General features: G+C 43.2%; 1 protein-coding gene across 1 annotated transcript in view; it reads right to left on the bottom strand.

Annotated features, from left to right (window-relative positions):
* Positions 1-341: 341 nt before the first annotated feature.
* dbh (dopamine beta-hydroxylase (dopamine beta-monooxygenase)) overlaps positions 342-16460 on the bottom strand; it is a gene marked incomplete at both ends in the record, with an annotated part of 35382 nt that continues 19263 nt past the window's right edge. The window contains 10 exons of the mRNA XM_080755495.1: positions 342-485; positions 3064-3223; positions 5396-5523; positions 6976-7035; positions 8101-8139; positions 12639-12782; positions 13534-13700; positions 13825-13927; positions 15165-15341; positions 15952-16212. Coding sequence (XP_080611621.1) covers positions 342-485; positions 3064-3223; positions 5396-5523; positions 6976-7035; positions 8101-8139; positions 12639-12782; positions 13534-13700; positions 13825-13927; positions 15165-15341; positions 15952-16212 — 1383 coding nt within the window. The remainder of the gene's footprint in view (positions 486-3063; positions 3224-5395; positions 5524-6975; positions 7036-8100; positions 8140-12638; positions 12783-13533; positions 13701-13824; positions 13928-15164; positions 15342-15951; positions 16213-16460) is intronic.

Raw genomic sequence — 16460 nt, forward strand, 5'->3', positions numbered from 1 at the left:
CAGTCGTTCTTCGATTTTTCAAAAATAGCAGACCTACAAGCTCGTAGCGCGCCACTCGGTGGCGCGCTACGAGCTTGTAGATCTGCTATTTTTCAATAGCTAAAGCATAACATGATGCTAACACCAAAATGGGTTCCCGGTCAGAATGGGTTAAGTTTCTGTCACATTTTAGTCACCTGGAATGTTTTAAGTGTCGACTAGTTGTAGTCGACACTAGTCGTCGCGGCTTATAGCTTTCACGTAGTTTCCATTCAGTTTTTCGTCGGGTGAAGAAAAGGTAGTCGACGGACATTTTTTCGTCTTGTATAGTTTCAGTCGACGAAAACAACGCTGGTGGACCTTCACACCATGGTGGGGGCACTGGGCGCGTCGGGCTGCTTCGTGGTGGTGGTGGTGGTGGGGAGCATCGCCCCCCCCTCACAGGGGTAGCGAGGTCTCTGTAGGGTCGAGGTGACCACCGGTAGGGGCTGCTTGTCCCAGTCACCCTGCAGAAAAGAAGTACAATAATTGGGATTTATCGACCTTTTTCCCCCCCTCTGTGTCTGTGTTTGGGTGCACACCTTAGAGCAGTGATACTCAACCTCAGGCCCGCGGGCCACATCAGGCCCGCGGGACCATTATGATTGGCCCACCAATGAAAATCTAAAAAAAAGGAAAAAAAATCTGGAAAATGAAATAAATCTGAATGAAGTTATCTTTAATTACATTATTATAAGTAATACTATTAGAGTTGTACTATTACTCGAACGAAAATAAAAGCTTGGGGGGGGGGGGGGGGGGAGGTGGGGGAGATGCAATGCAAATGAAAGACATATACTGTGTATCCCTATTCCCTGACATAATTTTATAGCTAAACGGACAGAATTCTATTTTATTTGAATGATGAAACCCAGCTGCCATTAATAGTTGGAAATGGAAATGGAAATTGCGGAAATTGCGGAAATGGAAATTGCGGAAATTGCGGAACTGCGGAAATGGAAATTGCGGAAATGGTAATTGCGGAAATTGCGGAAATGGTGGAAATGGAAATTGCTGAAATGGAAATTGAGGAAATTGCGGAAATGGAAGTTGCGGAAATGGAAATTGCGGAAATGGTAATTGTGGAAATTGCTCTTCACTTATACAGTAGCTATCTATTTTCAGGTAGATTGTTTTATTTTACTCAGTCAGCCATATCACTACTATCACTAGTATGACCTTTTTCATGAAAAAGGTCATAGCTGGGTAATCTATTTTCAGGCAAATTGTGTTTATTTATTTTACTCAGCCATAACAATTTATTTTCTGTTAACCAACTTGCTGGCTGGCAGGCAGGCAGACAGCTACTCATAGACAGGCAGACAGACAGACAGCTACTCATGGAGAATTGGACAGGCAGGCAGTCAGACAGCTACTCATAGACAGGCAGACAGACAGCTACTCATGGAGAATTGGACAGGCAGGCAGACAGCTACTCATGGACAATTGGACAGGCAGGAAGGCAGACAGCTACTCATAGACAGACAGACAGCTACTCATGGACAATTGGACAGGCAGGAAGGCAGACAGCTACTCATAGACAGACAGACAGCTACTCATAGACAATTGGGCAGGCAGGCAGACAGCTACTCATAGACAGACAGACAGCTACTCATGGACAATTGGACAGACAGGAAGGCAGACAGCTACTCATAGACAGGCAGACAGACAGCTACTCATGGACAATTAGGCAGGCAGGCAGACAGCTACTCAGACAGGCAGACAGACAGCTACTCATGGACAATTGGACAGGCAGGCAGGCAGGCAGACAGACAGCTACTCATAGACAGGCAGGCAGACAGCTACTCATAGACAGGCAGACAGTAAGACAGCTACTCATTGACAGACAGACAAATAACTACTCATGGACAGACAGACAGGCAGGCAAAGAGCTACTCATGTTATGTTATTATGTTATTATAACAGCTACTCATGTTATGTGCAATAATTTGTGCAGTTATGGAAACAGCTCTTTGTGTTTATGCAAGAAAATGTAACACATTTATTTATTTACATATTGTGTGCGCATGCACATTGTACTTTGATACATTTTGCGAAAATAAAGCAATTGAAAGAGAGAAGTTATCAAGTATCATTAATGTCGTAATTTTATCTACTGGCCCCTGGCCCCTAGCCATTTTTGTAATGTGGCCCACAGGTAAATCTATTTGAGTATCCCTGCTCTAAGGTGCACGCACACGTGTAGTCATAAGGGGGCTAGCTTGGCCTGGTGCTGGTGACGGCCAAGCTATACACCAGGCTTTTCTCGCCCGTTTACTCTAAACGCGCGGACCGTGCGTGCGTATAAGCCAAAATGCCCTGGCTACATCGATCTGTCGGACGCGCGGCAGGTTTGTGCGGGACCTTCCGGGAGGATAACACTAGTATGGATACGCGCGCACGGGGGCATACGCACGTAAAGTTTTTTTTTAGAACCGATCCTATTTTTTAGAGCACGCGTAGGATGGCCCGCGGTATCCGTGCGTCTGGTGTATAGCCTGGTATCATTGACATATATTGGTCCCATCCAAACGCACCGTACGCGCGCAGTAAACGCATACGCAGCACGTGCGCAAAATTGCCTGCAGGTGTAGCTTGGCCGTGAGTGAGTGAGTGCGTGCGTGCGTGCGTGTGTGCACGGATGATACATGTGATTGCGTGAGCATGTTAGTTGTATAACTGGCTGGTCGGTGTACTGTGTGTGTGTGTGTGTGTGTGTGTGTGTGTGTGTGGGTGGGGGTGGGGGTGGCTGAACTGAAAGTCAACCCAAACCTGTCTTCAGATAATTAAATGATGTAGTGTCCAGCAGCATTTTGGTTTCTGGTTTGGGGGGACTTAACGTGGAACTGCTATCGCTAATCAATTGAAATGGTGTGTGTGTGCGTGTGTGTGTGTGTGTGTGTGTGTGTGTGTGTGTGTTTTCTGGTTTGCACGCACTCTTCGCACTCGGCTGTGCATGTGTGTGGGCCCACAAGCTCCTGATCAAATGGCAAATGGCTGTGTGTGCGTGCGTGCGTGCGTGCGTGCGTGCGCAATGTGACTCACAGGAAAGAGGCGTGCAGAAGACTGATTGCAGTGCATGGAGATGGGGGCTGTTCTATACAGCGAGTCCAGCACCTCTCCACTGAACGTGTCCCAGTCGATCCTGGAATACTGCTCGGTCACGCCGACCTCGGCACACGCGCACTGGTCCCGGCCCTGGAACCTGGACGGTACGTGTCGTGGGGTAGGGGGAGGGAGAGAGAGGTCGAGAGAATATCAGGAATTTGCATTTTTATAGCGCTTTTCAGTCGACGTCGCCAGCAGCAGTCCTCACTTCCCACATTCACACATAGCGCCGGCGGCCGAGCTCACACCGACCGACTCATTGGAGGCGATGTGTAGGGTTCAGTGTCTTCTTTCCCCCCCAAGGACACTTCCACATGTATAGGACAGGAGGAGGAGCCCGGGATTCGAACCGCCGACCCGCAGGGATCGTTGGACGACCTGCTCTTCTATACCTCCTGAGCCACGCAGCCGCCCGTGAGTATTGGAGGGCAATTGGGAAGAAAGGAGACGATAATAAAACTTTCCCACTGGTGTCACACAAAGGCACAGTTTGTTTAAAAAAAAGGACGCACAGCGTCTGGCCTTTTGTGATAAACAACAGTCGGTATACACACTGCTGTAGGAACATTGGGGATAGACTAGACTAGAGCAACTGGAGCAGAGAGACGTGTGGAGCGAGGGTCTGAGGAAGGATTCTGAAGGGCAAACAATTCTACTGAGAGTACATAAGCTACAATCCGTAACTTATTTTTAACCCGTTTAGGCCGGACGTCGATTTCTTTTTAAAAATGTCTTCAAAATCTTTTTTTTCCGAAAAACCTTATAATATCAAGGCTATTATGTATTTGGCCGCCGAAATATGTTTTTTCCAGGGACCCCACCCCAGCCCAGAAGCAAAGATTTGAGATAAAACGTTCACTCTGTAATAATATATATTCAAAGATTAGAGGCAGCTTGTAGATCTGCTATTTTTCAAAAGCTAAAGAATAGCATAATGTTTTAAAACACCAAAAGGGGTTCACACCCAAAATTGGTTAACCCATTGAGACTAGGGGCTGTATTTTGCGTGTCTTAAGTACTGTACCAGGTCTTATTCCATAACTTGAGTAAACTAAAGACCTGGAGACGTGATCAATGCTCTTTGGCCACTCAGAATAGCCAAATGGCATTGATCACGCCTCCAGGTCTTTAGTTTACTCAAGTTAGGGAATAAGACCTGGTACTTAAGACACACATAATACAGCCCTAGATTTATTTTCCTGGTCTTCTGATGTATTATGATTTTTTTTTCTATAATGATATTGTATCACTCGACGACACCAAAAATGAGTTTAATTACGAGAGTAAAATAAAACTTGAATGAATGAAAGAAATGTCTTCTATAAATGATGACAGTTTTTTGAAAAACCTATGTGGTGCTCAACCTTTTTAAATGTTTAAAGGACCCCCACAAATATATGTGCATGCATCTGAAAATGGTAAATTTGTACCAGGGACCCCCCCTCCCCCAAAAGCAAAGATTTGAGTTTAACACAAAGCAGCAAGCACATCTGCAGTTGTGAATGGTGCATTTATAAATGGCACCTTCATCGGAGGCCATCACGCAAGGCCCCAACCTGCTACATCGGGAGCAGTTTGCGGTTCGTTATCTCGCTCAAGTGCACTTCGGCACTCAACAGGAGTTCCAATAAACCAAAATCTCGGCCCACTGGCTCACTCACACTCGCTCACTCACACTCGCTCACTCACACTCGCTCACTCCAGCATTGGATTGGGTGTTACGGTGAAATTGGTGACCCGCTGAAATATGTGACAAGCGTTTTAGACAATCACATGCATGTCCGAACGTATTAGCTCAACCACGACCCTGAAACCAGTGTTGATTTTGTCGACTAAAACTAAGACGAAAAATGTCCGTCGGCTACCTTTTTTCACTGACGAAAACTACATGGAAACGAAAAATGAAAACGAAGCTATGACGACTGAATATACTGACAATTTCGTCGCCAAATAAAAATGTTAGGAAGGGACTATAGTGGACAAGAGATCCAGTTGCGACGTGGTATTTTTCAGCAAGTGTAAAAACTGTCATTACGACGGCATCGAGGCCCGCCAAAATACATTTCAGCCGACTAAATCAACTGTAGATTTAGTCGACTAAAGTCGTATGACATTTAGTCGACTAAAACTAGACTAACACTAAAACATTCCAGGTGACTAAAATGGGACTAAAACTTAAACTAAACTAAAATAACAGTTTTCTGAAAAAACCTATGTGTATCTATAGAAACATTAAAATGTACTGTAGAGACCTAGATATTAAGTATACCTGTTCATGAGGCTGAAATATTTCTGCAGATATCCAGTGTCGACGTGGCTCTTGCAGAGCTCCAGCTGAGTGCGAGGGTAGTAGTGTACGTAGTTCACGCACATCTCATCCATGATGCTGAAACCTCCCTGGAGAGAGAGAGAGAGAGAGAGAGAGAGAGAGAGACGGGCGAGACGGAGAAGAGTAAAACAACGAGCCCATATACTTTGTCGAATAATAACTGTCGGAATTCTTCTTTTGAATTACGCATTTTGAGTCAAACTCCAGAGGTGGTGATGAGTGGGAGAGGTAGTATAGTAGTGTGAGTTTGGGTGTTTGGGTGTTTTCTTTGGAGAAAGATCAAAGCTGATAGTCACACTTGCCAGAATGTGAACCCAGGCATGTTGGGTATACACCAAGGTTTTGTGTTAGAAATGTTGTGTATATGCGTCGTCCCCCCCCCCCCCGGCATGTAGAAACCGCCCGGATGCTAACTTGCATTATGTTGAGCAATTTTCATAATTGGCATAATAAGTGACCATACCGTTAACTAACAACCTATAGAAGGCACAATATTCAACATTTCATCGTGCTTTATGTAGCACGTGACGTGTCAAACTATAGGGGGGTTTTCATGATGCTGAATCCATTCCAAGCTTTAGTTTTGCCAACAAAAAGAAAACACTCATTGGGCTAAAAAAAAACAAAAAACGGCCATGCCCACTTGCTGTGCTGACATCGTCACATTTGTGCAATGGACGTTTTTAGCCCAATGAGTGGTTTTCTTTTGCAAAACCAATGCTTGGAATGGATTCAGCGTCGTGAAAACCCCCTAGTTTGACACATGCTAATATATGGGTTCACAATGGGGCTCCATGGGCTGGCCAGTAGACTATGAGCTGAAGAGAAACTAGAAAGGCTTAGAGAGAGAGCGAGAGAGAGAGAGAGAGAGAGAGAGAGAGAGAGAGAGAGAGAGAGAGAGAGAGAAAGAGAGAGATGAATGTGCCCCACGTCAATATCCCCATGTCAATTAAACACAGTGGTGGGGAAAGTAGGCTACTCACTTGTTTTACTTCAGTAAAAGTACCAATACTGAAATTAAGAACTACTTCGTCACGAGCAAAAGTATACAGAATTGAAAATGTACTTGAGTAAAAGTACACAAGTATCGGCATCAAAATGTACTTAAAGTACCAAAAGTAAAAGCATTAATATTCAAAAGTTCAAAAATGTTTAGAAAATCTATTGAAAATAATCCGATCTACAAGCTCTTATGTAGATCGGCTATTTTCAAGGGTTGAAGTGGTTAATGTATGTTTTCTAAATCAAAATCAAAATCGCCCAAAGTAACCATAGTGACTAAAGTTTTCAAATAAACTGTAGTGGAGCAAAAGTACACATTTTGTCTCAGAGATGTAAAAGCAGAAGTAAAAGTATACTGGAAATTTGAAATACTCAAGTAAAGTACAAATACCTCAAAATTGTAGTTAAGTGCAGTACTTAAGTAAAAGTACTTAGTTACTTTCCCCCACTGTTTAGACGTGTATTATATAGCTACAGATTATACATGTCCCTTGTTGTTGTTGTTGTGTGTTTCTTACCACTGTCGGCTTGGTTCTGTCTTCTGTATTATAGGTACACTTGGTTACGAGGACGTCGCCCTGTGGATTGAAATGCGGCAGTGGCGTGCACAGACATTTAGAGGGGGCAGGTGCTCAAGTGAAAAAAAGGGGCACCTTGTGCAGCATGTGGAACCGGGCCGGTTGCCTTTAATAGTGTGAGATGTATAGATTTTAGGGCCTAAATATAATATATCAGAAGCTTTTTTATCAAGAATTGATCAATGTCACCGCTTGGTCCACATACTGTACAGTGTACACAAAAAAAATAAAAAATAATAATGTTATATTTTTTTCTTCCAAAAGGGCACATTGCCAAAAGGGCAGGGCGTGCTCTAGCACCCCCTAGTGTCTATCTGTGCACGCCACTGAAGTGCGGCCCGGTGGGTGTGCACGCACACAAACACACCACACAAGCACATACAGTGACAGTGCACAGTAAGCGCTCATAACACAGACTTTGTTGCATCTAGCTTTACTGAATATAACCGAGTTCGAAATATATGGTCCACTTAAACCCTATACTTTCGTTGACCGCGAGAGTCTCAGAGAGGGGTCTACATACTTGACTCAGTGTGAGCTTGTATTATAGTTATAGCTGGTGAGCTTGTAGATCTGCTATTCTCAGCAAAATGTTGTAACCTGGGCATCCATATTCTGGGCTTATCATCAATAGGTGACGGTATAGGTTACAAACAGAACGAGCCCATATGTGGCCATATATGTTGACCTGAGAAAAGATTCGATACAAATGCCTTCTAAATCCTGACGGTTTTGTGAAAAACCTCATGTTTCTGATAAGTCGTTCTCAAAACATTTTCATGTCAAGGGTTAGGCTAACCCCCAAAAATATAATTATGTAGCCTACTGTAATTGGCCATCTCAAAATAGGTTGTTCCAGGGACTCCACCATGCAGAAGCAAAGATATCAGTTAAAAAAAAACGTTGGCTCTGAAGTCTGAAAGAATATATATTCAAAGATTTGCGACACATTTTCAGGATTTTTCTAAAAAAGTATAAGATAATGCTTGAAAACACCAAAAGGCACGACGCAACAGACTGTTGCGTTGTGCCTTGTGCAAATGCAGGTACAGTATATATACTTACAGGTAGAACGTTGACCATCTTCCTCAGAACTCGGATTGTCTGTAAAGAAGAAGCGCAAGAAAACATTCACAAAAGGATGTATACACGAAAAGGATTGTCCACCATCAACAAGGATTCCACCCGGGGGTTGTTTTTGGCAGCAGATTTGGCATCCCGATCATAGACTGTAACGGTAGCCACGCCCCTCAGAACATACGCGACTTTATGGTCATTTTTTTAATAAATGGGACCAAACCTTTCCAAAAAGAATATTATGACATGAGAAATGAGACTTTAAACTAGTGACTGGAAGCAGAAAGTATTCATGACCATGTTTAGACCATTATTAAGGTAATATGACGTGGCACAGTCGCACAGCAACACCCAACAGGACACGGCGCGCTACCGCGCGGCTGGCCAGCTAGCCTAGCGCCCACGGATTCCCGGAATGGAGGAGGCCGCGCGGCAACGCCTGGGAAATAGAACAGCGGGCGTATCGGAGCGTCAGGCGAGGCGTGAATTCCGAGGGCCAGCGCGCGTCTGACGCCGCCGGTGTGGGATAGCTTCATTGAAAATAACGGAGGCGTCGCGTGAGCTTGTAGTTCGGCTATTTTCAGCGTGCAACTAAATTGTAAAATGACTTATACTGGATCTCTTGTCCACTATAGTCCCTTCCTAACGTTTTAGTCTAGCTTTTACATGTTGACGAAACTTTAGTCGTTATAGCTTATATTATTTAGAGGTGTTCAGTTTTCGTCAGTGGAAAAAAAAAGTTTTTCGTCTTAGTTTCATAGTCGACGGAAACAACACTGGTACGCGGGGAAATAATTATTCTATACAAATGTCTTCTAAATCCTGACGGTGTTCTGAAAAACCTCATGTTTCTATATATCACATGGTTCTCAAACATTTTCATGTCAAGGACCCTCAAACATAATACAGTATGTACTGTATTTGGCCATCTCAAAGTATGTTGTTCCAGGGATTCCACAACAGACTGTTGCGTTGTGCCGTGTGCGAATGCAGGTACAGTATGTATATACTTACATTATATATTATTTTTTTTCAGCATGCAACCAAGTGTAAAATGATTTATACTGGATCTCTTGGCCACTAGTCCCTTCCTAACATTTTACTCTAGTTTTTATCTGTTGACTAAAATTGTCAACATATTTAGTTTTAGTCATCATAGCTTAGTTTTCATTTATTTTCCATGTCGTTTTCGTCCGTGGAAAAAGGTTTTTCGTCTTGGTTTTAGTCGACGAAAACTCACCTCATTAGGCCAGTCAATCTGAGCTAAAAATAAATCACAATTAGTAATCATTGAAGGTGATTCATGATCCTTATAGGGTTCATCCAAATAACATATTAAAAATTGAATTGTTATATAAACGTTGGATCATGCATGGTAAATTCAGGGGTTGAAAGTTGGAGTAGGCCTATACCATTAAAAACCTATGAGGCCAAGAAATATATGTTATGGCCTTATTTAATAATTATGCTTTAAGAAGCATGTAATGTGTCAAACTAGGGGGGGAAACATAGGTTTTTCAGAAAACCTGAACATGATTTAGATGCCTTATTTATTTATTTATTTTTAAAGAATCTGCCTCAGATCTAAATGGGCTTTTAAAATACTGCTCACCACCTACAACAAGGCCCTCAACAACCAAGCTTCCCGACCCAATAGAGACTGACAACACGCTATAGACAGGAACGCCCACAAAACGTCACATCCAGGTTTTAGCCCGGGGGTAAGAATTTTCTATGGCTGCCAATGCAACTTTGGTCCAATCCTTAAAGGAGTGCCACCATTGTTTTCCACCCTAAAACATGATCATCAGGTATTATAACAATATAATTATTACAAAAAAAAAAGAGTAAAGTATTTGTTAAAATCATGCTTTTATGTGGACACGCCCACCAGTTCATTAAGTATGCCTGGTTTGCCTGGTGGGTGGTGATGGGTGGTGATCCACCTGAACTGAAGCCGCACCCACAGCTGTAGTTGTATGATAAAGGGGGAGGGGCTGATAGTGTGGTGTCACTATATTTACTTCATTGGCCCGTTTGACTGTCAAGGGTTCCGCCTCCAGGAAGAAACCCTAAATACAAAGTCAATACACAATTGCACATAAAAACAACTCCAGGGTGTCTAAGTAAAGTACTGTCACCTCATAGACACATGAAAAACTGGAAAAATACAAACATTGTGGCACTCCATCTTTAATCACATACAGAACAAACATCTACGCCGATAATATATCTAACTTGCGGAGGTGTAGCGCGCCTTTGTCCACGGGGGGGGGGCAAACAGATCTTTCAACGCGTATGGCATTGCAAATATACGTTTGATAATCGCTATACTCAATAATTGTTTTGGGAAATGCTTCAAAATTGCATTGCAGTGAACGAGAGCAAATCACACAACTAACTTTCCCCGGGGGGGGGGGGGGTGGGCGGAGTCACAGCTTGAAGCTCTGAGTACGCGCCGTGGTGTCAGTCTAATATACCTCTCCGACCTCCACCACTGTCGGGAGGGAGGGGGGGGGGGCCCTCACGTTCGACGTTCCCTCAGGCCCGGTGATGCCAACCCACCCCCCCCCCCCCTCCCCCGGATGTCGCCGTGACAAAACAAACATACAATGGGGGTCGCATGCATGCAGCCCATCTGGCAATAATCAGGAGGTCACCGGCTCGCTTCCCCGCCCGCCCTATTATGCGGTGTGTATTGAAGTGTCCCTGAGCAAGACATGTAACCCCTAACCCCCCCCCCCCCCACACACACACACACACACACACACACACACACCCGCCACCTCTGAGCAGCCATCAGCTGGGGTCGCAGATGAAACTGCATTTCCCATGGGATTGAAGGTCTATACGTTCTTTGTTATTCGTGGCACACATGATGTATAGCGCGAATTATCTAACAAAGACTTTAGCTTCCACTATTCTACACTATACTGTAGTGTATACATATAATCACCTGGTAATCATTTAGAAACAATTGGGCTTTTAATTTGGGCCCAAAATGAAACAAAATGGCTTTAAAAGAATCCAAAAACTATTCTGTTCATGGTCTGCCAACTGCACATTGCAGAGTTGCTGTGCTGCATGTGTGGTCCAAATGTATAGAATCCAATTCCCCTGCTTTTAGTACTACTGTAAAGTGCAATTAAATATAAGAATGTTGCTACAAGGGTGCTAAATCGGGCAGGCCTTTCTGGTCCAACAACACTTTTTAATTTAACAATAACCTCCACACGTCTATTCAAGGAAAACCCCCCAAATGTAAAAGTATTACATCTTAAGGGAAACGCAGTTTGGGGAGAAGACCTTAACCACTCCTCCCTCATTATCAACAACTCCTCCCCCTCCTCATCAAACTCACCTGCCTTTCATTATCACCCGGCCAATCCCCGGTGCAATCACCACAGCATAAATACACCTGCGATCTCTCAACCAAGTTGTTTGTTCTGCTCCACGACAGACCAAAACATGGGTCGTGATTGCTGCACTTGTAGATCGGCTATTTTCACCATTTGTGAATATAATATTCAGAGCGGACATTTTTAACTCAAATCTTTGCTTCTGGGGAGGTCCCTGGAACAACATATTTTCAAATGGGGGTGCGCGGCCAATTGCATATAATGTTTGGGGTCCTTGACATGAAATATTGAGCACCACTGATATAGAAAACTGTCAGGATTTAGAAGATTTTTTTTTATGTCAAAGTCAGGCCTAAAATCGGTTATACTGCAGTGGTTTAATTATTTGGGGGCCCACTTGCAATATCCTCATGGCCCACAGGTTGAGAATCGCTGCATATTATACAGTGTAATGTACAGTGAGAGAACAATGATAATATTTGTCTCCTTTAGAACATTGGGGCTCCCAGCTAATTCAATTAGTTCATAACGTGCCAATAACTTTAACCACTTTATACTTTATCTATTTGGAAAATGTGTGCATGAATGAATGAATGAATGAATTAATTGTTTTATTTCCGTGTATGCCTGCCTTTCGCCTTTCGCAGCCCATCCCTTATTACGGGATTAGTCAGACACAATAGGCTATACTTTATATTTCCTGGGCCAAAACACAGAAATATTATGAACAAAAAAACATTGATACGATGATAACGAGAGCACGAGAGTAGTAGTGCATTTTGTAAAGATAGAGACTAAAGTGTGCATATATATATATATATCCTTATATGTTGTACATGACAACGCTCGAGAACCGCACTGCTTTTAGTTTAGGAGACACTTTACAGTCCTGTTCATTCATCCATTCTGGGCGCGAACCCCTTTTGGCGTTAGCGTTATGTCATGCTTTAAGGCAGCTATTGAAAAATAGCAGATCTTACAAGCTCATAGCGCGACACCGAGTGGCGCGCTATACGAGCCTGTATAGGTCTGCTATTTTTGAAAAAAATCGACTGACGTAGAAACATAGCTTTTTCAGAAAACGGTCAGGATGTGTATAGACTGTATAGAAGAACTTATTTTTTTTAGAATCTGATCTCAGGTCAGAATGGGTTCATTCTATTATACCTGGTAGTGCGTGCTGAAGTGCTGGTCCTCCTGCACCACTTCCAGCTCCCTGCCGGCCCTCACGAGGACGGTGCGCACGGCCCGCCCGGCCAAGTGTGTGTGCAGCTGGGACGCGAAGATGTTTATGCCCCTGGGAGGCAAGGCCTGGAATGAGGACAGAGAGAGAGAGAGAGAGAGAGAGAGTACAGCAGCTTAGCTCCACTATATGAATGTAATCGTTTCAGTGTGTGATAAAAGCATGACATTTGGTACACTTATAGCCAAAGGCATTCTAAAAAAGATTTGGATATATATGGACCCAACTTGAACTTTCAACATGGCGCCCGTAGCAGCCATTTTTTTTTCAAAATGGCCACCAGCAACAACCGTTTTTCTTATGAGTGATGGGTTCAGACATAATTTGGACATGTTTCCATGCATAGTAGGCTACTTGGTAAATGTTTCTTTTGGATAATGTAACATTTTCAATGAAAATGGCCGCCATTTTTAAGAGAGAGGGGATTATAGGGAAAGAAAGTATAATGAATTCTCTTCATAATAATAATAATAATAATAATACATTTTATTTATAACGCACTTTATATTTGAAACAAATCTCAAAGTGCTACAGATAAAAAAAGTAAAATAAAAATAAGAATAAAACTGTTAAAAACAGGGCAGCTTAAGAGTCCGACTGGGCAAATGCCTTACTAAAATGAAGGTATACTCAATGTTTCTAGTTAATTTTATAGTGTCACTATAGATTTTACACATATACGACATGATTCCTACTGTACAGTGTACACTATACCTACTACAATACATTCCCAGGACTATATACTTTTGCACGTGTTGACCATAGAGTATTAAAAGGATTGAGACTGATCTGGCGCGAAGCTATATGCTCTATACGTACAGTGTGGGTACACTTGGACGTGCAGTAGCCGGTGAGGAAGAAGCTGTGTTGTCTTGGCGGGACGGCCATCAGCGGAGTATAGACGAGGCCCAGCTCCATGATGCCGGCGTCGTAGCGCCTCAGACTGGGCGTATACACCAGACGTATCCCCGATGAGTCTCGCCGTCCTGCGTGCGCAGTAGAGAACATCGTCCGCATATAATCATGCTGCGTGCGCAGTATAGAGAACATCGTCCATATAATCATACTGCGTGCGCACGTGCGTGCGTGCGTGCGTGCATGCGTGCGTACCGGACAGCAGCAGGGGGTTGTGGTAATGGACCTCCAGCCGAAGGAATTTTGAAGAACCTGGTCCACCCAATGGCAGCCCTGCATCAGGAGGGTAGTAAAATGCCTACGAAGGATTTCAAATATAAAATATAATTTTAATTAACAATAAGACATTTACATAATATATTAATATGAATGCATTAAAGGACCTATAACATAAAATTCAACTTTTTCAATTTATTTTGTGTTTTTGGGGCTCCCATGTGTGTTTTCTATCCCCACAAATAACCAATTTTGAACAATCAGGCCTTCATGTCATATGGGTGTTTTAATGGAAATTGCTCTCAGAAACAGCTCGACTGATTTTGGCCTCATCGTGATGTCATCAATGTCACCCTACTTTGTATAATTCCTCCTTTTCTTCAGTCTTCAGTTGCACATTTGCATTTCCACTTTGTTTACAATGTCCACCATTGTTGATTTTCCAAGCTGGCATGGAATGGAAACAAGCCTGGTTGTATCTAGCATGAGTATTATAATGACTAAAATATTAAATAATCTGCATATCAGCACCCTCTCCACCTCAGGACAGTGTGGTACTGCAGCTAAAACTGCTTTCAAAGTCCAGAAAGAATTGACAAGGCCTGCTTATATCAGAGTGGTGATTGAGGCTCAAACCATTAGAAATAACTTTGAGGGACATAGACAATATGATTAATAAATATTAAAAGCTGTTTTAAAATGCATGTTATTTGCGCTTTAAAGCTATACGTGCCACCGTGCCCCTTCGTTTTTGACATTTTCTTCAGTGAATAACAATTTTTATTTTGTCCAATCTGTGCGGTAGAGTATGTTAATTCAAGGTCTCCCTGCTCTTCTGTTGAGACTATAGGTTGGACACACAACCTTTGACATAACCCCGACAAGGTATATTCAGTGATTTCACTTAATTCAAATATCACTTATTTTTTTTGTTTTGTTGTGATAATCCTCTCTACTATAGTGTGCTGACCATATAAGGAGTTCCTCCCTGTCCCCAGTTAACCCCTGGGGGTAAAAAAAAACATTAGGTTTCGTTTTTGACTCTATCCTGATTGGACGAAGGCTTATAGGTCCCACAGCCAAAAACGAAACCTAAGGTTGTTTGAGTGAAATCACTGAATATACCTTTAATGACACATCAGTTCAATGTTGAAAATGAGCGGTACGGTATTCCCCTTCAAGTAACATTTTCATGCCAATTACTCGCTCACTCTCCCAGCAACTAACTAACTATATACATACACACACACACACACACACACACACACACACACACACACACACACACACACACACAGCGCTTGTCCGTAAGCATATACCTCAGCCCCCATGGCCCAGGCGGCCAGTACATGACGGCAGGAATTGAGCGTGGAAGGCTTCATCTTGTCGTCACAGGAGCCGCTGTACCGGGGCACACTCTGGACGTCGGGGGAACACTCAAACACCTCCATGTGATGCACAATGGCCTCGTTGCCCGCAGTAATCACTGACTCGTACTGTACCGGAACAGAGAAAGGGGGAAGGGGAATAATACGTTATATTAGTCAACAGGTTAAAGGTATATTCAGTGATTTCACTCAAAAAAAAACGTAGGTTTCGTTTTTGGCTGGGACCCAAAGCCTTTCGTCCAATCAGGATAGAGAGTCAAAAACGAAACCTAAGGTTTTTTTGACCCCCAGGGGTTAACTGGGGACAGGGAGGAACTCCTTATATGGTCAGCACACTCTATAGTAGAGAGGATTATCACAACAAAACAAAAAAATAAGTGATATTTGAATTAAGTGAAATCACTTACTCTACCTTTAAAGGTATATTCAGTGATTTCACTCAAAAAAACCTTAGGTTTCGATTTTGGCATTTTATCATGAACATTATAGTGAGGACCAATTTATATGATGAAGATAGGTTGAAAAGTGGTGAAGTGGTCCTATATGAGTTCCAATCGTCATAACCACATGAGTACAAATCCAATGCTCTCTAAATGTCATTATATTTCACTAATTGATTGTGCATATAAAAAGGAATGTGCTGGCAGCCAGTGCTTTTAGAAACCTTTAGAAACCTCTAGGTGTCAGGCCGGTAGTAAGGAAGGGAACACCACTGTACCATGACAATGTGGTTCTTGGGCATGTCCTGGGGCAGCCGGTGAACCGTGCACCAGTAGGTGGTCTCCCGGGCGGGCACGGCCACGTCCGGCGCCAGGACGTCCAGCGTCTCCACGTCGGGCGGCAGCGAGGGGCTCGGGGTGTCCGGGCGCAGCAGCAGCACCCGCTGCACGCCGCGCACCTGCACCCGCGACAGGTTGAGCTGTGCCAGCGACGTCATGGGTCGATCCAGGAGTCCATATATCACGTGAACGGTGCCCTCCTTGGATAATAATGATAATAGTAATATTAAAGGTTTTATGACATTCATTTTCATTTATTTTTCTTTTTCTTTTTTTCTTTTAGCTTTTATGACCTCAATGACACCCAAAAAACCTGAACTTTGAACATTCAGTGGATTTCCTGTGGTCTGAAGTTTTCTTTGGGGTTTGGAAGCCTTTTGAGCTATACAATGAAAACAGGCACCATGAAAAAAAAAGGACGGGTGATTTTGATTAATCTGACATGGTT

This window comes from Protomyctophum bolini (genome assembly GCF_963924005.1).
Source record: "Protomyctophum bolini genome assembly, chromosome: 22".
NCBI classification, from domain to species: Eukaryota; Metazoa; Chordata; class Actinopteri; order Myctophiformes; family Myctophidae; genus Protomyctophum; species Protomyctophum bolini.